The sequence below is a fragment of the Nyctereutes procyonoides genome, unplaced genomic scaffold, assembly GCF_905146905.1.
Source record: "Nyctereutes procyonoides isolate TBG_1078 unplaced genomic scaffold, NYPRO_anot_genome, whole genome shotgun sequence".
NCBI classification, from domain to species: Eukaryota; Metazoa; Chordata; class Mammalia; order Carnivora; family Canidae; genus Nyctereutes; species Nyctereutes procyonoides.
Window position 1 is genome coordinate 11,214,316 of NW_026575141.1, and position 25,199 is coordinate 11,239,514.

Consider the following 25,199-nt stretch of genomic DNA (forward strand, 5'->3'; position numbering starts at 1 on the left):
GTGCTCTGTGTGGGCTACTGTGTGCAGAAAGCAGCAGTGAGAGAGAAAAAAGAAGAGATTAGAGAACCAGGAATGAGGTGGGCTTGCAAGGGGCTGGAGGAATAGAAGGACAGGAAGAGAACATGGAGGGAATGGGGGGAACTTTGCTCCTAATGAGGGCGAGTTTCCAGAGAATTTCTCTTGCAAGAAGTTGCAGGTGTCAGGAGTCCCTCCAAATGGTGAGAGAGAAGACTCGATGCCGGATCATACGTCCACTGTTAGGGCATGTTATTTAAAGAAAAGTGGTTGGGGACATTAAAGAAAAGCAGAATAGCCTTTTTCTGGGGGCTTTGTTCTGACATTTCAGTTTCTGTCTATCAGGTTCCTTTAGAGCAGGGCTACTCGGTCAAGCGATCCATGGTCAAGGAATTTGAACATGGAAAAATATATTTTTTTTCCACTAACCGGTACCTGTACCTGAAATGTAGCATTTCCTCAGATTATCAGCACAGGCAACAAACCACTATGGAGTTAGCAGTAACTATGACTTTGTTGCCATTAGAGATCCCTTATCCAGATCATTTTTATATCATGTTACAATTGAAACAATTATCTTCAAACATCTTTTAAGTGCATTTCTACTTCAGAGTTACAGTAGTTATTGAACCCACAGTTTGCTCTTATTGTTTAATATGTTAACAAAATCAGATATTTACTATGTCACAATTTAAAAATATTTTGAAAATTGTGTTTCATTATAATCGGTTTCTTTTGTAATCATCTGTATTTTGTCTTGTGCATTTAAAATTATTATTCTAAGGAGGGAGTCCATCAGCTTCATCAAACTGTCAAAGGAGGCCATGGAACATAAAAGGGGTAAGAGTTCTGCTTTAGAAGCTGATATTAAGGGGCACCTAGGTGGCTCAGTGGTTGAGTGTCTGCCTTTGGTTCAGGTCATGATCCCAGGGTCCTGGGATTGAGTCTCGGGATCAAGTCTCGCATCAGGCTCCCCGCAGGGAGCCTGCTTTTCCCTCTCCCTTTCTCCATGTCTCTCATAAACAAACAAATAAATAAAAGCTTTAAAAAAGAAGAAGATGACATTAAACTTCAGAATCAGGAAGGGGTCCCTATATTTGGGGGGGGAGGGGTTAATATTAAGAAAAGGAAATTGGTAAACACACACCACAAAAGAATGAGCAACAAAAAGCAAATGTGGGAAAGCAAAAGTAGGTTCTTTGAACCAGTGGACAAAGAACCTTCCTGACCTCTTCAGTTCTTTGTTCTGGCCTCCAAAGGCTATCACGGTCCTGATGGCCCCCAGAGCCTCTTCCGCCACAGCTCCTGCTTTGGCATATGCAGCTAGTTCTTTGTCACTAAATGCCGAGAGTATCTGGACAGAGAAGAAACATTCATGAATTTTGTATTGGGGGGGGGATAAAAAAGGCAGTCTGGTCAACTCTTTAACTTGCTTTTTTCTTCCCAAGCCCTATCCTCTCCCAAACACTGAAGTCATGAAGTCATGAAGCAGTCAGTGTCCAAGATCCAGAGGCTCCTTCCACCCCTGCCCCTACAAAGGCTGGATCTGATCCACTCTGATGATATATGCTCTAGATTAGGAACAGAAAATATAATTTTTTGAATAGTGTCTGGAGGAATAATGTCAAGTGCCACATCTACTGTGTTTTTTTTTTCTCTGCTAATTGCTAAATAAACTAAAATAAAGCCTGATTGCTTTGGAAAGTCACTCTTCTTTCTTTATTGTATCACAATTTTAATGACTATGGAAACAGTACTTCCAGATCTACTCATGGACATTCTACTTAATCATAAGATGGCTAAACTAGATGTTACAGGAAACAGGTAAAGGAATAATTGAAATAAAATGAGTACAAGTAAGTTCCTAAGCAAATCATCAACCTCCAAAAGAGCAAGAATTGTCAGTCAAATTTCTCAATTCTTCAGCATTGTCTGAAGTAGAACAGGTTATATATATTTTATTGCAAGGCAAAATTGGCAGAGTGCCACTTAACTGTCACTGGTAACAATTAAAAGTAAATAAAACAAATCCAAACTTAATTTGGATTCATTAATTTATATTCATTCAATCGTTCAGAAAAATGTTGTTTTAAAATCGTGTTTCCTTAAATAAGGATATAACCATTTAAGTAGTTTAAAGTACTATGCCAGAAGATTTACCCACAGAAATAATAGCAGTGCAAAAACATCTACAATTGAGGTAATAGCTGACATTTTAAATCATCTTAAAAATAAATTTCTTTATTACAGCATTCACAACATGCTTTTAAATGTGGTTTCAACTGACATGTAACACAGATCTGCACAACTGTAAGAACCAGAACCCTGCATGTTGAAAATAACTCTCGTATGTGCCGGCTAACACATGTGAAAATGTTCCCGTTTCACACACCTTTGCCCAAACAGCTGCAGAGAGTCCCAGAATAGGGCTGATGGCCATTATCACAAGGGTGAGCTTCCATCCTCTAACGAACCCTACTATGAATCCTGCAAAAAACGTGGCTACTGCTTGAAAGAACATTCCAACCTTGTCACCAATTCCTTCACTGATTTTGGAGATGTCACTAAAAAAGATCACACCTAAGTGGTTACAGGCAGGAGGTCTTCAGTTAGAAAGCAGAAGTAGACATCTGACAAACACACAGGTAAAACTCATTCACACTACTGCAAGCCTCGTTCATAGTCTTAGCCTCTTGAATGGTACTTTACCCCACCTAAATACTGTACAAAGGAAGAAATTCAGGTTCAGTTCATGCTTCTAAGAAGTTCGTATCATTAAAGTTGATGCTATTAAATTAGTCAATTCTATTCAAGAAGCATTAACATTTTGAATGTGGTCAGTTGGTTTAAAAGTAGGAGTTAGGAAGTGCATTGCAACAGTCATAGGGAAGGGCTACTGGCTTCTACCCTTGGCCCTACTCTCAACCCACTCTATTCTCAATACAGCAGCCTGTGTGATCCTTTGAAAATGGAAGTCTGAACGTGTTACTTCTCAGATCAAAACTTCAAGTGGCTGCCCATTTCACTGCAAGTCAAAGCTGAAGTCCTTAGCGAGGTCAACCAGGTCCTAAATGCCTTGACCTTCTCTGATTTTTTTTTTATTTCATTTGCTCACTACTCTTGCCAGGAACTCCGGTAAGAAAAAGTTTGTCATCTATTTCCCCCTGCTAGAAAGTAAACAACTTGGGGACAGAGATCTTTGTCTTGTTCACTGGTATATCATAAACATCTAGAATCGTGTATAATAAATAGGCCCTCAAATATTTGTTAAATAAGTGAAGAGCCAACAATTACTAAGACAAATCTCACTGTGCCTTCATTCACACATTTACTCGTTCATTCAACCATCTTAATTGAATGTAACATCAGGATCATAGTTAGGACCTGTACTAAGCTCCACAGAGAGGTAAACAAATATAAGATGTGAGCTCAGTTTCAAATTAACCAACTAAATCACTGAGGAGAAAAAAACTAACAGATAAGGAAAATACATGGTGGCACAGGCTGTAAACGCTAGAAATGGCTGTCGGATGATCTATTCCCAATACATATCAAATGTTTCATTTAGTAGTTTTTTAAATTTAAAATCTAACCATGACAAATTTTCATATAGTTAGTGGTTAATTTCATTACAAAAGTATGACATAAATGATACACTTACTCTGTTAACCGTGTATTAAGTTCAGTGGTGTCATTGACATCAAACCAGCCTATTTCTTGTCGTAGAATAGCATGAAAAAACTCCTGTCTAATTTTCCTGATCTGTCGGCCGGCTGCCAGAGTCCAAAATGAAACTTGTATATAGGCAGCAACGAGAACTCCAGCACCTAACCCTGAGTAATAATATGCATACCTGGAAATAATTAGAAAGTTTCTTTTAAATATTGTTCTTTATTCATCTCTTTCAGGAAGAATTTTCAGATTGTGTAGGACATCCCAACAAATACCCATTAAAATTTTTTTCTCTTTTTAAATTATAAGAGGATCTGATGGCAAATCCATTTACTTGAATTATTAGCCAAAGAAGACAGGTACTTTTTTTGTGGTTAACTGCAAAAAATAATGGTGTTAATGAATCATCTAAAAACTGATAATGACCATTTGTACATACATTGTGATTCTTCTTTCATAATTAAGATCCTAGACTTGCATATCTTATTGTATTGAAAAAGTTCATTACTATTCACATATTACAAGCATAGGAATAAGATCAAGCATGTGAAACAGTTCTTAGAGTAAATTTCCTTGTATTGTTTATAGAAAGAACCCCCTCACACACACAAAAACCAAACAAATCCTCTTTTTCTTCAGCAGAATTAAAAAAAATTTAATAGTATGCTAAAAATGTCATAAATTCAAACTAACTTTGAGTAATGCCTTAGGTAAATTAGAGCAAAGTCTGTATCCTTATTCAGTTTTGATACTTTCAAAGACATTTTATATAACTTTACCAAGGCCTGCAGGAGCATACAGATAGAGCTTGTTTAAATCAGCAACATTAATTGATAAGTAAACATACATACATTATGTTACAGGCTTTTGAGATTTCTATTAAGAAGGCTGAAGGAAGGGGAAATGCCACAAAGCATATTATTGGATCAACTGACAAAATTGGAATACAGATGGTAGATTAGATCAAAGTACTGTATCAATATAAAATTTACTGAAATTGATAACTGTGCTGTGGTTATGAAGAGAGTATCCTATGCTGAGGCAACATATTGAGTATTTATGAGTAAAGGGCCATGATGATGTATGATAGTTACTTCAGATGCCAAAGGTGAGGGAGGTAGGTGTAAGTGATAGGAATAGGTCAGGGGCCCCGGGGTGGCTCAGTCCATTAGGCTGCGGACTCAGTTTAGGCTCAGGTCACGATCTCAGGGTCCTGGGATGGAGCCCCAGTCAGGCTTCATGCTCAGCGCGGAGTCTACTTGAAATTCTCTCTCTCCCCCTCCCTCTCCCTCTGCCCATACCCTGCTCATGCTCTCTCTCCCCACCCCCCCCTCTAAAATAAATAAATCTTAAAAAAATGATAACAATGGTTCAAAGAATATAATAAAAGGTTAAGAGTATACAGAGATCTTTGTATATTCTTATAATTCTCTGTAAGTTTGCAATTATTCTCAAATAAAACATTTCTAAAAGTACATCATAAATATTTACATATAAAATATGTATATTTATATGTATAATACCTACACACACACACATATATATATATATATGTATTAGTCAATTACCTAGTCATTTCTTCTTCCAGAATTCTGCCTGGATTTAGCATTGATAATGAAAAATTCACTAAACAAAAACAAAACAAAACAAAAATAAGACATTTTTGAAAGGCTGAACTATTAATAGGTGTTACTAGGTTTTAAGAATCTTTTTTTCCTTTCAACCTCAATGAATCCTTTTCACTTTACTCAAATAAAAAGTCCAAGGGTTTAGGTGGAGAACATCCAGGTCCAGGATGGAGAGAGACAGCCCCCCTAGGTTCATCCCTGACCCTGGCAGTCTCAGGCCTTTAGCAAAGCAGCTTCCTAAGGCAGCAGAGATGAGCTGATGGAGGGCATACAGAGCATATACAAGGCAGAGGAGGAAAAAAGAAATGGTAATAGTCTCAATAGAAATACAAGATGTAAGAGGCGCTTTTCTTATGGTTAAAAGCACTTTACAGATAATTGTTTCTGTTCATTTTATTTTAATATATGTGTGTTTTCCCTACATGCTTCCTTTTAACATGAGGAATAGAAAGTCTGACTTACATGCATTGTAAAGGAGAGAAGATTAGAGACAAGGAAGATAAGTGAGTTATTTAAAGATGAAACAGTGGATCACTGACAATTTGTCATCAAGTGCATTCCACATCCTATCTGCTGGCAAAACTGTATTCTGGTATTTTTAAAGCAGTATTTATTGGAAGGAAATATATTGTTTATTAATTTGAACTAATTTGATAAAAATGCCTATGTGTCATTCCTGTTTCAATAAAAGCTAGCATGAATTTAGTATTTATTATCTGCCAGGTTCTGTTCTAACAACTTACATGTATTCATTCATTTGATTTTTATCACAACCCTATGAGGTAGGACTGTTTTAAGAATCCCCATTTCTGGGGATCTCTGGGTGGCTCAGTGGTTTAGTACCTGCCTTCGTCCCAGGGCATGATCCTAGGGTCCCAGGATCGAGTCCGGTATCGGGCTCCCTGTGTGGAGTCTGCTTTTCCCTTTGCCTGTGTCTCTGACTCTCTCTCTGTGTCTCTCATGAATAAATAAATAAAATACGTTTTTTTTTAAAAAAAATCCTCATTTCACAGATGAGGAAATTGAGGCACAGAGTGATAAAGTAACTTCTCCAAAGTCACACAGCAAGTAGGCTGAGGGTCCTAACACTATACATAGAGCTTCTAGCTTCATACTACACTAATTGTTACATGTGGTAATGACTTCTTTTCACTTTTTAAAAAACACAAAGGGGCACATGGGTGGCTCAGTTACAGATCTACCTTTGAATCAGGTAATGATTCTGGGGTCCTGGGATGGAGCCCCCCTTCACCCGCACTGCATAAGGCAACCCACTCAGCGAGGAGTCTGCTCCTCCCTTTCCCTTTGGCCCCTCCTCCCACTCATGCTCACCCTCTCTCTCAAATAAATAAATAAAATATTTTTTAAAAATAAAAAAACACAAAGTGAAAAAATATAAAGGAAACAGCCCATGTCAAAATAATAGGACAAAATATCACCACAGCATTTGTTGAGAAAACATACCAGCATAGGTAATTCCCATTTACTATGATGCTAGGACAGAAGTTAGTCTTTGTTCACTTATCACATGTAGATAACCCAGTAGTCATGTATTATGGTTGTGGAGTATCTTCTTTATCTTCTTCTAAAGAGGGCTAAGGTCGAGATGTATTTAAGACTTAAACTACTGTCAGGATTAATTACCCAGCAGGTGGCCCTGCCTGTGGAATAATTTCTCCCTCAAAAATGTAACTTCTGCTGATGTTCACAGTAGAGTGTTTCCACTTATTAATCTAGCTCTCCATCAGCTATCAGATCCTATTTTACTTCTGTTTTTATCAGGTCAGTTGTATATGCTCAATTCTTCCCTGAGTTCTTAAATATGGTAGCTTTGAGATGCCAAATGGGAACGGTATTTGGAATTAGAGGCAGACAAGCTCCCTAAACCTTGGTAATGGTGGAAATCATTGTTCAAATCTTGAGAAAACTCGACATATATGTGTACAGTGCTAGTTTTCCCTCAGAACTTAAAAATCAGGCAGAATCTGAAACGAATTTTGCTCTCCTTCAATGCCTACCTCAAATGTTTCAATTCTCTCAATGATTATAACTCAGACTGATCCTTCCTCCTAGGAAATAAGAATCTACGGACATTGAAAATCTGAAATGCTCCTTCCTCAGAGTCCAAGCAAAGAATGGCAATCCAGGTCTGAGTTAGTAACCCAGGGGCTCCTAGGAGAGCTTCTACTGCCCAAGGACTAACATAAGTCAGATGTGTTCTCAGAAAAATCATGGGACTCTAGATTTGGAGTTCTAGATCAGGAAATCTCATGGGACTCTAGATCTGGACATCTTATGGGGTCCTAGATCTGGAATTCTAGGCCTAGAAATCTATGGGACTCTAGATTTGAAAGGGCCAAGGCCTGGTCTTCTCAGATGCTACTTATTATAGCTCAGTCTCATAAACAATCACTAAGTTATCTGGTTCAGGGGTTCTCAATGCTATTTTGCCTGTTAGACTCACATGTAGAGCTTGAAAAAATACACCTGCCCAGGCTCCCATGCAAGAACAGTTAAATCAGAACTTTCGGCTGAGTCTAGAGAATCACATTTCTAAAAAGTATCCTCACTTGATTCTAATGTGCTAGGATGGAGAAGTCTCATTCTGGTCTACCTGAATGCTTCCCAGAACACGGAAATGGAGAATTCTTGAAGCTGCCTCTTCATTTTAGAGAGCTTCCATAAAATCCATTCCTTTTATGGATGAAGAAACAGAATTTTAGAGTGGTTGTTTCATTTCCAAGTTTTTACAGCTAATTCTCCCCAATATTTATTGATCATTTACTACATTCCAGATGCTTTACATAAATCATCTCATTTAATTCTATCAGTAAGTCTTCGATCACTTTTTAAAGATAAGCACAGTAAGAATTACAAAGGTTAAGTAACTTGCCCAAGGTCATACAGCTGGTAAGTGAAGGGCCTAAGTAACTGCCTATCTTAGGTATTACCTAGGGATTCATGACACAGAGAGTCCTGACTGTCATTTTTAAGTCTCAGACCAATGTCTGCTTTCCTTAATTCCACCTAGAACTTCTCTTATCTCATGGAAATGTACAGCACAAAATAAAGAGTGTTTGTTCAGGTAACACAGGCCGTACATGTAGTTAGTTAAGGTAACCAGGGTCTCCAATATGGCTCTTCCTCTCAATCATGTAGCAATGCAAAGGCATGCAGGGTGTATTGATCTCTCTACAGAATTTTCTAGATATTACAGTCACATAGACTTGACACGAAATAGATCAAGTTCCTGATACTCTGCATAAAAAAAAATGTCTCCTCTGAGTCTGTCCTTGAAGTTTTAGATGTAGAATGTGCATAGTTTCTGTACAACTGTTTCATTGTGAGAGAACAAACTTTGCCACCAAGTTGCTTTATGGTGTTGACAAGGATGTGCTCTGTTCACAATCATTTACTGTCAAACCCTCTTGGAATTTAAACCTTTTTTTTTTCTTTTAACATCCCCTATTTGGCTCCCATTAAGTGTAGCTGTCCAAGAGCCTAACAATTCTAAAAAACAGACTTTGAATAAGCATCATCTCTACAAGATGAGCAAGTGAGCTCTGCTCGGGCTAAGTACAGCTAAGTACCTGATATTCTCTCAACTTTCATGCTTTTTGCTAAACTCTACAATTCTTTACATACCAGTGAGCTCTCTGGTTTTAGACTGAGTAGGAAATTTAAAGATTTCCTTCTCCAAAGAGGTATGACAATATTATCTTTACAAACTACTAAAGAGTGGACATTGGAAATTAGTAACATTTGAGGGACTTCCCATCACAAATCCTCTAAGCCTATAGGCCTAATGACAAATGTAGCTATAGAAAACCAATGGTAATTTCATCTGGAGGTTACAGAAACTGAGTTGGCATCTGGTGAGTTTATTGATCCAGCAATCACAGGTTTGTAAGTGACTTGTTCATGCCATTCCCCAGAGAGACCTTGGATTTGGCCCTGGGCACACAGAACATGACACTCATCTGCCATGCCCAGTTTCAAAGCTATTTGGTTGCATAATTAGAAACACACTGTTCCAAATAAGAAACGTGTGGAATTATTTTGGTGTTAGTAAAAAAAACAAGACTCATAAAATTGGTCCAAACGCTAGCTCTTCTGTGCTAAGTGTGTGACATTATTTAACCTAATTAAAAAAATTTTAGTTGAAAAATAACATTTACCATCTTAACCACTTTAAAGTGTACAGTTCAGTAGTGTTAAGTATAGTCACACTGTTGTACAATCTCCAGAACTTTTTCATCTTGTAAAACTGAAACTCTATGCCCATCAAACAACAACTTCCTATTTTCGCCTCCCCCCAGCCCTGGCAGCCTCTATTCTACTTTCTACTTCTGTGAATTTGACTACTTCAGATACTTTATATAAGTGGAGTCATACAGTATTTGTCTCTTTTGTGACTGACTTATTCAAGGTTTATGCATGTCGTAGCATGTTAGGATTGCCTTCCTTTTGTTTAGCCATTCATCCCTTAATCTATTTTTTAACCCTAAATTGAAATTAATTTTTGATTGACATGTCCAAATATGGATTATCCTGCCAAATATATATAAACACCTAATAGAGCTAAAGATCTTCTAAGAAGTAAAAGGAAAACAAATAGAAAATCCCTGCCTCTTATTCCCTTAAAGACTTTTAAATTATCCTATCTTGCTCCAATTTTACCTTTATAGTATTTGTGATAAAATTTTGGTCACTGGTCAAGCAAAGTAATCTATTTAAATCTTCCAAACCCATTTTTTTTGTGTTTTTTAAAAGATGTTATTTATTTATTTAAGAGAGCAAGCAAGTGAGAAAGGAAAAGAGCACACAAGCAGGGGGAGGGGCAGAGGCAGGTTCCCCCTTGAGCAGGGTACCTGACACCAGGCTCTATCTGAGCTGAAGGCAGACACAACGGACTGCACCACGCAGGCGCCCCTCCCCTCATTTTTGTTTTTAAGAGAAAACATAATCATTTACATTGGGAGTATAATGTCTATAGTCCTGAGCATTGTTTGGATAGCAGAAAGGCCTGGGTTTGAACTCTGTCCTGACCCCCACCAGCTGTGTAACTCAGGACAAGGTCTTTATCCTCTCCAAGCCTCAGGTTCCTCATATGTCACAGAGGATAATATTACCTGCTGTGTAGGATTGGTTTTATGAAGGTTAAGTGAAATAGGACCTACCAGATAATAAATGTGATAAATTACCATTATTATTATTTTATAAGAAAGAGGTTCTTCTCAGAAACAATAGTATTAGAACATAAACTGTGTTTTTGTAGGATCTTGTTTTAATTATTCAAAAGACAAGACACCTGGGTGGCTCAGTCAGTTAATTTTATTCCTGATTTCAGCTCAGGTCATGATCTCAGGGTCATGAGAGCAAGCCCTGCTTCAGGCTCGCATTCAGTGCAGAGTCTGCTTGTTTCTCTCCCTCCCCACACCTGATCTCTCTCTCTCTCTCTCTCTCTCTCTCTCTCTCTCTCTCTCTCTCTCTCAAATAGATAAAAATCATTTTGAAATAAAAGGCACATTTACTGGATTTCTAAAAGATATTAATATTTATGTAAACAGACCCTATTGCTGAATCAAGCAATCATACTCTCTTAGGTAATTACACTTAAGCTCTACAATGCTAACCAAACATGTAGCTCTCAATCAGTAGACATTGAAAACCCTTATTGATCTAAATGATAGAGTCCACTTTTTCTCAAATATCTGCTCTGTAGGCTGCCTTTCCTTTATCAGTTTTTTTCCCTTATATTTCACCATCTGTGTACCAATAAAACTTCACTTCATCTTCTCCAGCCTTATACCCACAAGGTCTCTTGGGAGGAACTAGGCCATCAGGTCTGGTAGAAAGCACCAAAATCTTCCCTTCTGTGTTTAATCTGACTAATATGAACATAACTGTCCACCGGAACCTGACTCCAGTGCTCTTGCCACAGACCCTCTTACAGAGGACATTAAGTTATGGGACTCCTCTGGCTCTTCAGTAATTACACTCCTCTGTGTGAGTTTTAAAACACAATCATTCTCATACTGAAAACACCGACTCTTTAATGAAGTGTTATACCAAGTTCCAGTCAACCTGGTTGATCCACAAATTAGACACAGAAAATGAATATACTTTTAACAAAAGGGGTGGAAGGAGGCAAAATAGAAAGAAAACAAGAAACAGATTTACAAGCTGAGGATAGCTGAGAAGTACTGCCATGCTAACTGGGGTCTTTTCAGATGTGTTAGTCATCACCAAAGAGATGGACATTGCACAGACATATTCAAGTATGGTTCCACCGTCCTCAAGTAGAGGGACTTCCCTGTTTTATTTAGATGCAGAGCTTCCTGTATATTTCCTCATTCTGTCTTAAAAGTCAAACAAATATACCTATTTGTTGAAATATAAATGAGTGAGGAATTTTCTGATAATTTTATAACTTCTTATGATATCTGGAGACATCTAGAAGCGCAAACCATTAAACAAGTAGATGAGGAATAGCAAAATCAACTTCTAATCTTTCATCCAGTTTAAAGAGTACAATGGATGTTTAAAAAAAATAGACAAATGCTTACCTGGAAAGGAGAAGTTTCCTGCAGTATCCACAAATTTGTCAGTCATTTGTCCAAAAACGATCATCATGAGGGGGAGACCTGATCCATGAGCTATGGCCATGATAGTGCCCAGGGACATCAATAATTTATCCTGCCAGTCAGAATATCTAAACTAAAAAAATAAAAAAAAGGAAATAAAAAAATACTTCATAGGAAAGAATTTTTCCTTCCCCAAAACTATATGTTTTTTGGATTTTTATTTAATGTCAGTACTTTTTAAAAAAGATTTATCTATTTATTTTTTTAAGATTTTATTTATTTATTCATGAAAGACACAGAGAGAGGCAGAGACATAGGCAGAGGGAGAAGCAGGCTCCCTGTGGGGAGCCTGGCTTGGAACTAGATCCCAGGACCCAGGGATCAACACCCTGAGCCAAAGACAGATGCTCAACCATTGAGCAAATAGCCACCCTATTTAGTTTAAAGACAGAGAGCAAGCAAGTGAGAGTGAGCAGTGGGAAGAGGTAGAGGGAGAGAGAGAATCCTCAAGCAGACTCTCCACTGAGTGTGGAGTTGGATGTTGGGCTCAATCCCAGGACCCTGAAGTCATGACCTGAGCGGAAACCAATAGTCAGATACTTAACCGACTGTACTACCCAGGCGCCCCTAAGGTCAGTACTCTTTATTTAAGGTCAGTACTTTTTATTTAAGGTCAGTAGTTGCAGATAAATGTAATAGGGAAGAAGGAGGATTTCAACCCAAATTATTGACAGATTAATATTGTGATTCTATTTATTTTATATTCTGTGAAGAAATCAATCTGATTCCATTTCATCAGTATCTTCTTTGGTTGAATGACATCAATATAACCAGAGAGGATTAAAGTTTAGTTCTATTAAGAAATACTGTTGGATCTTCTAGAGCTACTTAGAGTTAAAAACAGCTTGGAGTAAACAGTGAGTACACACACATGCACCTACACATCACATCCTTTAAAACAACATTCAAAATATTTCAGAGGGAGAATTACAAATAGGGAGGAAACAGATCCCCTGAGTCTTATGGATAGGTTCCCTTTAAGAGGTTTAAGTTAGCTTTGAAAAGGCAGCTCAGACGCGAAATGAAAAAACATTATGGAGTGCCTACATGTGTACTTTAGGGAAGACATACTTAAGGAGAAAATGCTCACTGCAGAATCTGGAAGATAAGGGAGAAGTCGCTGAAGAAGAAATGCAGAGTCCTGATAAAGTGGAGGTGTTTCGGCTTAGCACAGCAAGGTGCCTAGAGACCACATGCAGCACTCAGGTAACTCCATGCAGTGGAAGTCCTGAAGCGCACAGTGTGGAAGATAAGATTAGAAAGAGGTAAAAACGGCCTGGTGGGCCACACCAACTGTCTTGGACTTAGTACTATCAATGTAGAGTGTACTTAGTACTAGCACTTAGAAGGCTGACACCAGTTGTTACAGTGACACATACAGTACCCAAGAACTAACCAGCCAATCAATGTCACAGTATTCCAAAGGCTTTGTCCCTCACTGTCTTTTTAGCCCTAACTTCTCACTTTTTCTTCACGTTTTTGATTGATCATTCTATGGCTCTCTCTGTCTTCTTTCTTCTTCTGCCTTCTAGATTACATCTATCTTCTCTTATATTTCCATTTCTATACCTTCCCCTCTGTCCTTTGCATCTGTCCCCTTTTTTTATTTATTCCTTTTTTTAAAATATTTTTTTTTATTTGAGTCAGAGAGAGGGGGAGGGAGAGGGAGCAAAGCTGGAGAAGTAGAAGCAGACTCCCCACAGAGCAGGGAGCCTGATACAGGGCTCCATTCCAGGATCCTGAGATCATGATTTGAGCCAAAGGCAGACACTTAACCAACTGAGCCAGCCATTGCCCACCCCCACCCCACCGTCACCCTGTCCCCTCTTTTAAATTTTTTCCTTCTACCCATTTCCCTCACCCTGCCCCCTTTGGGGGATGAGACATAGTCATCAGGAGACTGAGTGATGAGTCAGGTTTGGCAGAGTGGGATCTTTGAGAAGTGAGGGTGAGTCAAACAGAGGCAACAGGCTAGGGCAGTCTGAGGTCAGACACACTGGGTGGGAAGGAGGGGTGTGCAAACTGTTCTCACAGAGTTCCAGAAGTTCAGTATGGAGAGGCCAAATTCCATCCTCAAACATACAGGTCAAGCAAGTGCACCAAAAGAGACAAAGAGTCAGAAGCCAGGTAGAGCTTGGAGCAGAACAAGGGGAGTGGGTAAAGTCAAGAGCTAATGGAGAAGTGTCCCTAAAATTGCTACAAAATGGACTCGTGTTCCCAGGGTTCAGTGGCTCTGAGGGAAGGGAGATAGAGCACTTGGGTCTACTGGCCACAGATACAAGCACAGGATCAGGTCAGTATGTCATGTTCTCAATAGTGAACATTTACATAAAATTGAGGATCATGTTAAGTGCTTTTCATGCTACTTAAATAAAATTTCATTGTCTCCAAGCTTAAATTTAAAAATATAAGAATTTCACAGCAATATCCTAAGCAAATTTAAATTTGTTTTAAATGATTTTCAACAAAACAATGAATTTCTAATTCTTGTTAGAAACAGGTTTGTCCTGAACCCATCTCAGGACTAAAAATATCTATTCAGAAGCATAAAAGATTATATTTCTTTTTTTAAAAAAAAGATTATATTTCAATTCAATTTAAATTTTAACTTTTAAGTTCAGATTAAACATATTAAGTTTCTGTCTCAAGGTTTGTGGTGTCTTATTTGCTATAGGAAGCAGATTCAAAATATGTGCATTCCAACCAGATTTAGTTTTAAAATTTATTCTCTAAAGCATTGATTTTTTAACTCTGACACTTTCAAATAAACACACAATAAGGGAGAAGAGAATGAAATGTGGTGGCGTGGTGACATGAGAAATGTGCAGCAATACTTGAGACTGAGGATGTTTTGGTGTCTTTTCATCCATTTACTTACAAAGCTGGATATTTCAGCTGACGTGCCAATTAATACCAACTTCTTTGCTACAGAATAATGGCTGTCATAGTTCAAAATCAATCGTACTTACTCAAAGTAGGCAAACATCTTCTTGGGCCACCTCTCTGAGGCATATTACAAATGAAAAACAGATTAGATTTCTTCCAAAAAAAATATGTTGGCTTGGCTTGTACCAGCAGATTGTGGTATATAGTCAGAATCGACTTACGATTGTGTCAAACATAGTCAGAATCTCTAATAGTTTTTCCATATTTAGTCAATTTACTTGGAAGTCAAATGTGAACATAGATGTCTTATTTCCAAATTTCTGTAATTAATAATCACTTTCTTTATATGAAAGCTTATTTTAAGCAAAATTGGGTGAGTGGAGGGTGTGATGGTGGTAGTGTGTGTATGTGTGTGTGTGAGAGAGAAATAAATATAAAGATGTGTTTTCCTGAGATTGGTTATTTTGTGAGGTGCAATGAATACAAGTCCTAGCTCTGCTCTACTCTGCTCGCCTATCCCCTACCTCTTTTATCATCCACTTTGAGAATGTGGTCCATTGACTACAAGACGTCAACCTAAGACAATCTTAAAGTACTGACTCCATAACTATTGTTTCAAGACACCAGATTTGAATGAAAACAAGAATTATTCATATTTAATATTTCACAGCTTACCAAAGTTAATGATCCAATCAGCTTCGTTCTCTTCATTTTTTTCTTGTCTTGGTAGCTGTAAAGAAACATACTTGTTTGAATTTAAAACTGTTACCAAATGTTTCATAGCCAACTGAATATAAACTTGAGTAGTTATCACATCCAACTGCTATAATATTTTCAAATATGAAACAGTGGTACCTACAAATTGTCCAAATTATCTAATTTAACAAATATCGCAAGGCCATCACCGGGTAACTGTCCAAGGTACTACAAGGATATCTGGATTAACGAGAGATGGTTGCCTTCCTTGCAGAGCTCACACACAGAAAGAAAATACATAGGTTAATATCTGCCAAACAATTAAATTATTCTGTTGCTAAAAATATATATATTGTTCTAAAAATAGGGTAAAGTCTACTGTTCTGAAGGACTGTAGGAGTGGTGTCAGGAAATCGTGTTGACTCAACATTCACAATATATCTAGAATTCAACCACTACTCATCACTTTTACTGCTATCCCAAGAGCCTGGGAGAATACCTGCCTAGTCTCTGTATTGTCAATTATGCCAACTTCAGTTTACCTTCAACACAGCACCCATACAATCATGTACAAGCTCAAGTCATATTATGCTACTCCTCTGCTCAAAAGCCTACAATGGCTCCCATTTTTCTCAGAGTAAAAGCCAAAATTCTTACATTGGATTTTGGCCCGTATATGATCGGTCTCCTTGTTATCTCTCTGACCACATTTCTTACTCCTATTCCTGTTTGCTTTGCTTCAAGCCACCCTGACCTCTCTGCTGTTACTGTTCTGGGAGCACACCAAACACATCTCCATAGCAGGGTCTTTATATTGTCAGATACCTCTGCTAGGAATGCTGTCCCCTCAGGCACCCACACAGCTCTCTCCTCTTATGCTTTTCCAGTCTTTGCTCAAATACTGTCTTCCTATTAGGACCTATCTTAACCACCTATTGAAAATTGCAAACTACTTCCTCCTTGCACTCCTGATTTCCTTAGCCTTAATATTTTCCATAGTATTCATCATCTTCTAACATTTGCTGTAGCTTACTTATTTTGCAGTATTATTTATGTCTGTCCTCCATACAATAATGTAAACTCCACGAGGGTAGAGAATTTTTCAATCCTAAATGCTCTTATTTAGCTTCATTTGTTAATTATTTAGTTTAGGTATGTGATGAAGTTTTGCTCATAAGACTTGACCCCAAATTATTTAGAACATTTGTTAAAATCAAAGGACAGACATGTGCCACTAAATATGTTCAAAAGAAGGTGCTATAGGCAATATAGCAGTATGAACGAAACTAGCATATAACTAACTTGCCATTTGCCCCAAATAACTGAAGTGACCTTGACTTCCTTGGAATGAATAAGCTTCATGTGCTTTTTTAAAAAAATAAAAATTAGTCTCAACATGTAATCTCATAATCCTATGGTCTTAACCTACTATTAACTTTCTGTATTTCTGTTCTGAACTGTTCTCTAGTGTTTCCAATACAAGGCTGTGGACTTCACTTCTGAGAACTCCTTTGGGTTCTGGAGGATTACTGCATCTTTTGCAGGGATAGCTCCTTTGTGCACTCATCAAATGTTCAGCCAGTGCAATACATAAATAGCCTTCATAAAAATGCCATCTATTTATAGATTTGCAGTCAGTCCCAGCTGATGAAAACCACTTTTTTTTTTTCTGGTAGAAATAATACCATCCATTTGTTTTCTAATTCTATTTGGCAAACTAAATTTTCTATGAATGAATATTGCCCATCTTTAGAAGGAATAAGGCAGTATCACTGTATGAAGAAGTTAACAGACTAAAATAATTATTTAGTTTAAACATGAGACAGGCATATTTTCAGTTGGTTACTCAGGCCCCTTGCAGCTTGAGGACACACTACAGAACCTGACAAATGTGTCCCTCTGGGTGATTACTTGATGACATAGGTCAATTAGTTCTGGATGGCCTGGCATGAACTCAGAGACCGGAACAGCCTCAGAAACTATGTGTGGCTAAAGGCGAAAATGATTCACTATTCCCACACTGAAAGAGGAAACAAAAATCACACACTGTTGCCTGGTCACTTCTGCCCCTACCAAGGCCTGTGAAGTGCGGCTACCAAGGGCCCCTGAGAACCCAAGAGCACAGCCACAGAGAGCGAGGAGCAAGCAAGCGAAGCGTGGAGGTTTTCCCCTTGCATCTGAACAAACACTGATTCGGGAGCGCAGGTTACAGAAGGAGGAGGCTGCCCAAGGCCCTCCTCCCCACCTCACTGCCCCAAAGGGAGAAATGCCCACCAGGGAGGTGCTGCGAGAGGGGTGTGGGTGGGGGAGGGGATGACACAGGAGGACGAGGAATTAACTGGGGGAGGAGGGCTTCCGCGGTTGCTGCTGTTTTTCTGCTTCACTAGTCTTCAAAAGGGCAACCATCAACAGCAGGTGTCTGATGCTCTATAGCACGAAAACTCGGGTGATGCTGTAAAACCTGTAAGAGTTCTGAGTTTAATAATGCGAGGAATGTTACAGGGCACAGACGTTCATCGAATCACCGCGCACAGCGTTGGGGGAAGTGGCATTTTTAAAGGCAGCTTCTTCTTCCAAATCCGTTCCAAAAGGAGCCTCAGTGACACTCCTTGAGGAAAGTCGGAACCTTAGACAGGACCCTCCAGTGAAGCCTCCGAGACCCAGGCATCAGCAGCCCTTGGCCCCCTCCTGAAGCCTCGCTGGAGAGCGTGTGAACGCGGGGCCTGCGGGCGAGGTACCTGCCGCCTAGTCCAGGGTCGCCCTCCGCCCTCCTGGGGCGCCGCGCCGCTCCGTTCCTTCCCGCCTCGAGATCCATGTCCTCCTGGGGAGAGACCAACAGCCTCAGGTCGGGGCTGCAACCAGCCTCCTCACCTCCCGCAACCGAGGGGTGCGAGCCGGGCGCACACGGCCGCGGGGCTGCGCGCGACTCACCTGGGACCTGGGGCCGCGTGTCGGAGCAGCCGCGCGCGGACTTTGCCCGCGGGAGCCTCCCCCGCCCAGCACGCGCGCGCCCGGAGACGCCTCCGCCGCCGGCTCCCTCCGCCGCCCCGCGCGGGAGGGGGTGAGGGGCGCCGCGGGCCGCCCTGCCGCCGCCGGGGAGGGGTGCCCGAGCGCCCGCCCCCGCCGCCCCCGCCGCCCCCGCCGCCCACACCGCCCCGGGCGAACCGCCCCCGCCGCTGAGCCCGCGACCGGCCAGGCGTCCTGCGCGCTCGGAGGGCCTCGCCTGGCGGGCCACCGGAGCCCCCAGGAGGGACTGCCACACTCTGCACGCTCAGCTTTCCTCTGACACCCATGCTGGGGGCTGTTTCCGGACCCTCGACCATCAGGGGGCGTCCCCAGGTCTGGTGCTGGGGCCCCGGACCCCAACCACCTCCGGAGGCCGCCCCGAATCACCACATCACCACGTTAGGCTCCTTGCAAAAGAGGCACGCTGTTGGTGCCCTTTTACTACTGAGGGGCACAGGACTTTAGGGCTGGAAAGGCTGTTAGGGATCTCCTAATTAAAATCCTTCTTCTTCTTCTTTTTTTTTTTTTTTTTTTTTTTACAAAAATAAATTGATGCCAGAGACGCTGGATCCTGCCTGAGGCTGCATCAGAGAGGCCAGAATCCAGTCTCCTGGGCCCTCCGCTGCCTCCCTGCTCTGAGCTCAGACTTCTCCCTACACTAAGTTGTCTCTACAGAGAGCGCCTACCCCAGTGCCCTGTATGGCGTTCTCGTCCATTCTTTTTTTTAAGATTTATTTATTCATGAGAGACACAGAAAGAGAGAGAGGCAGAGACACAGGCAGAGGGAGAAGCAGGCTCCATGCAGGGAGCCCCATGTGGGACTTGAACCTGGGTCTCCAGGATCACGCCCTGGGCTGAAGGCGGCGCTGAACCGCTGAGCCACCGGGCTGCCCTCGTCCCTGATTCCTTTTCTTCCTGAAAAGAAAAGATCTAAAACAGGGAGCTATATATCATGAAGGCTTTGAAGCCAGTGGCATTGAAACCCAGAGCTTCACATCCTGTAAGCGCTGTGAGGTGAACCCTGCTCACTTCTCTGGGCTTCAGTTTCCTCCTATGTAAGTAACAGGATAAAGGCAACTCCCTTTCCAGGTTACTGCCAGGAATAAGTGAATCAAGAAAGTAAGGATCTAGTATCATACCTAAAACATAGCATATGCTCAACAAATATGGCCTGCTTTCCTCCTGATCAGATAGCCAGATTACCTGCTGGTCCTTCCTTCTGCTGTGCCTTCTTAGTACCAAAGTCATCCCATGACTTTCTTGGGTTCCCCGAGAACCTTAAAGCAGTGCCAGTTATCACAGGAACTGAGTTGTTGGGTAGACACTCCTATGAATCTCACCTCTGCCGTGTACTAGCTGCCTGGCCTTGAGCTGTTTTATTCTTGATTCAATCCCTGAATCCTTATAAGACAGGGGAGTTATTAGAATTAGAAATGATGTATGCCGAGTGCCCAGCACATAGGAAGCACCTAATAAACTAGTATTATGGTTAAAAGATCAGAAGAAGTTGATGAGGAAGGACAAGTGGAGGCAGCTGCTCTGGTCCTCACTCGCAAATGTACCACTCTCCGTCCTGCTCTGCCTGGTACCTGTTGCCTTGGCCGATCACAGGATGCCTTGAAGAACATGCTGGGAGTTGATTGAAACTATGGCATATTCTCGAATTAGGTGATAGAAATGAACTTACATGAGTTACTTTTCCTTCAAAATATTTGTTCTCCTTTATCTAGTCTACCATCACCATGAGGATTCTCTTTCTTGAATCAACCAGAAGTCCTTGTCTTTAGAAGGCTAACAGGTGGTCAGATCACGGTTTTAAAATACTCTTGGACTAAAGTCATTGGAATTGCTTAGTTTGAAAGAAGGCCTGGTAGTAACCGGGGACGTTATAAGTCAGTAGACAACAAGGATGATAGCCTCTTCAGTTTCTGTGCAAGAATCTTGGTGAAGTAAAACGGCAGACACTTGAAGCAAGTAGCAAGCTGCTGAGCTAAAACCATGAAACAAAGAAACAAAACACACCCAGTAATGAGATGTGTTTGCCTAAGTCAACTCACAGCCCTGTTCCTGAAAAGGTGCTTATCGTGGGTTTTCCGTGTCTCAGATCAGAAGTGAGAACCTAGGACAAGTGGGAGTTTGTGGAGAGATAAGCCATGCCAACATAACTGTGTTTCTGTGTTTGCCTGTATCAGAGCCAATCCCAAGGGCTCCTTTTATGTTTTTGATAACAATGAAGCAACCCTACTTGTGCATCCATCCAGTTATTCACTCATTCAAAGCCCATATTTAAGCCGCCACGATAAACTGGATGACGCTCTCAATGACACTCAGGCGGTAAGAAATCTTAACTTTCTCTTTGAGGTAGGATTTTGAGATACTTCTCTCCTTTGTTCTCACTGATACAGAATTGTCTTTCCACCACTCAGCTATCTTACCTTTTCCATTTGTCCCACTTATTTTATCTTTCTTCTTTAATGTTCATTTTTACCTTCTTTTGGATCTATTGAATATTTTTATTATTTTGGTTTCATTTATCTTAGCTCATTAAGGATATATTCTCTTATTATCTATTGAAAGTGAAACCCTTTCTAAGGATTATAACAAGTATCTTCAATTAACAATTGCTACCTTTTCCTCTTCTACAACATGCAAAAATTTTATGGCTCTCAAACTTCATTTGTCTACCTCTGACTTGTACACTATTGTTGTCAAATACTTTAATTTTCTCTATCCATTTATGGCCCTTAATGAGAATGTTATTACTTTATAGAGTCAACGTTCACTGACATTTATCTATGTATTTGTCCTTTTCTTGCTCTTTATTTCTTCCTACATCTCAGAGTCATGATCCTGGTCATTTTCCTTCAACCTGAAGAACACTTAGGTATTTCCTCACTTTTTTTTTTTTTTGAAAATGTATTCTGCCTTTTTTTTTTTTTTTGATAAATTATTTGGGGATTTGCCTTACTGAATATCAAGACTTTTACTATGAAACCATAGCAATTAAGGCAATGTGTTTTGGACAGGGCTAAACAAAATTAAAGTGGAACAGAATCAAGATCTCATAACTGACAGAGCTAGAACTCTAATCCAGACGAGGTTTTTAGCCACCATGTTAACAGGGGCAGGGAAGTGGGGATGGAGAAGATGTGTCAGGTGTATCAGATGGTTAAACACCGCCAACCATTGATCCCACCACCATCTTTTTACTGTTCCTGACTTCCTTGATGTACTCTCTTCCTTCGTAACCCATCTTGTAAATATCTGCAACTCCCTTGCCTCTCTTTTTATCGATCTCACTTGGTAAAACCATGATCCTGGCTAATTTAAATTATCCAACTACTGCAAGGCTACACCATGCTACAGAACATGGCTGAAGAAGAACACAAAACCATCTGGCTGGTCTTGCCACGAAACAAAATCCACACCCATATTTGCCACCAGTTCTTGTTTGTAGTTTTATACTATAGATCCTGTCCCCCCTAAGAATCATTTTCCTTCTGGTATCATCAACTTTCCCATCCTAGCTGGATCATTCTTGTTGGCACACATGTCGCTGTTATTTTTTTTCCATCTTAAAAAAATCTCTCTTGACCCCACTTCTCCTTCCAATTGTTGTCACATTTCTCTCCTCTCTGCAGCTAGACTTCTTTAAATAATTATTTCTATCATTGCCTTCATTTCCTGCCATCCTGTTTTCCCTTAAACCCATTCTAAATAGAAGTTTGACTCTTTTACACTATGAACACTGCTCTTTTGAGGGTGACTGATAACCTCTATGCTGCTAAACCCAAAGGTCAATTCTTTGTCTTTATCTTACTTCACAAATTTAAGCAATTAACAAGTTTATCATTTTCTTTTCCATAATACTTTCTTCACTTGGATCCCAGGATGCCACATATTTATTGGATTTTGTGATGCTTTACTGGTCACTCTCAATTTCCTTTGTCTTCATCTTTTTTTCTTTTTAAAAGATTTTATTTGTTTATTTATTTATTTATTTATTTGAGAGAGAGTGTGTGTGTGAGCTGAAGGGAGAGGAAGGGAATCTGAAGCAGGCTCCCCACTAAGTGCAGAGCGCAATGCAGGGCTTGATCTCATACCCCCGAGATCATGACCTGAGCCAAGAGTTGGCCACTCAACCAACTGAGCCACCCAGGCATCCTTGTCTTCCTCGTCTCTCAACTTTTAAACTACTGCTGGAGTATTCCAAGGCTTCCTCCTTGGACTTCTTTTTTGTTTATTCTTGCTCCTTCTCTAATCTCAGCCAGTCTCATGGCTTTATTATTATTATTTTTATTCATGAAAGACACAGAGAGAGAGAGGCAGAGACACAAGCAGAGGGAGAAGCAAGCTCCCTGAGGGAAGCTTAATTTGGGACTTGATCCCAGGACCCCAGAATCATGCCCTGAGCTGAAGGCAGATGCTTAACCATTGAGCCACCCAGGGGTCCCTCTCATGGCTTTAAATACCACCTGTATCCAACAATTTCTAAATTATTATTTCTAGCCTAGAGCTCCCTCCTGAATTCCTGACTCATACATATGCCTGTATCTTTGACATCTCTGTTGGAATATCTAACATCTCCAACCTTGACTCTTGATCTTTTCTTCAAGCTGAGAAGAAAACAGGCTCCTTCTCAGTTGGCAGTTCCAGCCATTCAGTTGCTCAGCCAAAACATTGGAGTCATTTTGCATGCTCCTTTGTCTTCCACATTCCATACTCCATCTGTCAGTAAGTCCTATGGACTCTACCTTCAAAACCTTTCTAGAATCTTACCACTTCTCTTCCTCCAGTTCTACCACCATGATACAGGTGCTATCGTCTCTCACCTGAATTACTACAGTAGCTTCTTTTTTTAAAAAAGATTTTGTTTATTTATTCATGAGAGACACACAGAGAGAGAGAGAGAGGGGCAGAGACATAGGCAGAGGGAGAAGCAGGCTCCATGCACGAAGCCTGATGTGGGACTCGACCCCGGTACTCCAGGATCATGCCCTGGGCTAAAGGCAGACATTCAGACATTCAGCTGCTGAGCCACTCAGGCATCCCCCTTAAAAAAAAAAAAAAGATTTTATTCATTTATTTGAGCCAGAGAGAGACAGAGGAAGAGAGAGGAAGGAAGGAAGGGAGGGAGAACGAGTTGGGGGAGAGGCAGAGGGAGTGGAACAAGCAGACTCCCTGCTGAGCGGGGAGCCCAATGTGGGAGGCTCAGTCCCAGGACCAAGATCATGACCTGAGCCCAAGGCAGATGCTTCACCGACTGAGCCACCCGGGCACCACACTACAATAGCTTCTTAACAATCTCTCTGCTGCTGTGGTTGCCCCCTCTTCTGCCTTTGTCCATTCTCAAAGCAGCCGCTCAAGCTATTCTTTTGAAACAAGTCAGATCATGTCCCTCTTCTCACAATTCCCCAGGGGCCTCCGATGCACTCAGAGCTGTGCCTGCAATGGCTCACCCTCTCCATGGTCTCTCTGATCTCAGTTTCCTCTCCCTGCCTCATTCCATCCCAGCCACACTGGCTTCTTTGATTTTCCTCAAACAATAGAGTTCCACCAACTGTGGAACATATTATTTCCTCTGCCCCCAATTTTCTTCCCTTCAATATTCACATGACCAAAACCTTTAACTTCTACATGTCTCTTCTCAAATACCAACTTCTCAATGACATCAATCTTGATCTCCCCTTTAAAAACTGCATTCTATATCATCAGGACTTTCAGTTCCCATCTATTTTGATTTTTATTCTCACAGCATTTATCACTTCTAGTATACTATACAACTTATAGATTATCCTTGTTATTTATTGTTACCTCAGTAGTGAGACCCATGTGAGTCAATATTCTTCACTGCGATACCCAACATTTCCTGCCTATGCTTACTATGTGCCAGACCCTACTCGAGCATTTGAGGATATAAAGAAAATAGGGCATGGTTCCTGCTCTACAGTGGACTGGGAATAAACCAGTTCAAAAATCATGCAGAAATACAGGGTGCTTTATAAAGAACAGAGCCTGTCCCACACATGTATTATCCCATTTGATTATCAAAAAAAGAAGCACATTTAATTAAGGTAAGCAAGTGAGAAGCTATTCTTAATTTAAAGGTGGAGAAACTGGGATTGCTAAAGAGTAGGTGAATTTCCACGTGGCTAGGACACAGTGGCATTAAGAGTCTAACCCTGGCCTTGTGACTCCAGTATTCTGTTCAGTATCCCTGGGGAAGACTACTGCCAGGCAGAGGCCATGCCTATCTAAAGTTCTAGTCTCCACAGCAATAGAAGGTTCATTAAATGTGTATTGAATAAGTCAGTATTTTAAATGACATATATGGCATAAAAAATTATAAAAAAGAGTTTCCGGGCAGCCTGGGTGGCTCAGCAGTTTAGCGCCTGCCTTCAGCCCAGGGCCTGATCCTGGAGACCCCGGATCGAGTCCCACATTGGGCTCCCTGCATGGAGCCTGCTTCTCCCTCTGCCTGTGTCTCTGCCTCTGCCTGTGTGTGTGTGTGTGTGTGTGTGTGTGTCTCAAATGAATAAATAAATAAAAACCTAAAAAGAAAAGTTTCCTATAGTTTCCTGTAGGTAAGGAACAAATGCCATCTACCAACATATGTTAAAGTACATATGAAATATGATAATATGTAATA

The 25,199-nt window shown here is 40.5% G+C and overlaps 1 protein-coding gene across 3 annotated transcripts in view; it reads right to left on the reverse strand.

Annotated features, from left to right (window-relative positions):
* ABCB4 (ATP binding cassette subfamily B member 4) overlaps positions 1-18,539 on the reverse strand; it is a 72,866-nt gene extending 54,327 nt beyond the window's left edge. Inside the window, exons 1-8 of one of the 3 annotated variants that reach the window (XM_055307606.1) lie at positions 18,476-18,539; positions 18,283-18,365; positions 15,524-15,578; positions 11,885-12,035; positions 5,256-5,313; positions 3,677-3,868; positions 2,408-2,579; positions 1,245-1,369 (exon numbers count right to left, since the gene is read on the reverse strand). In XM_055307606.1, coding sequence (XP_055163581.1) covers positions 1,245-1,369; positions 2,408-2,579; positions 3,677-3,868; positions 5,256-5,313; positions 11,885-12,035; positions 15,524-15,578; positions 18,283-18,359 — 830 coding nt within the window. In that variant the 5' untranslated portion in view covers positions 18,360-18,365; positions 18,476-18,539. The other 2 variants (XM_055307608.1, XM_055307607.1) reach the window with 2 other exon arrangements.
* Between the last annotated feature and the right edge of the window lie 6,660 nt (positions 18,540-25,199).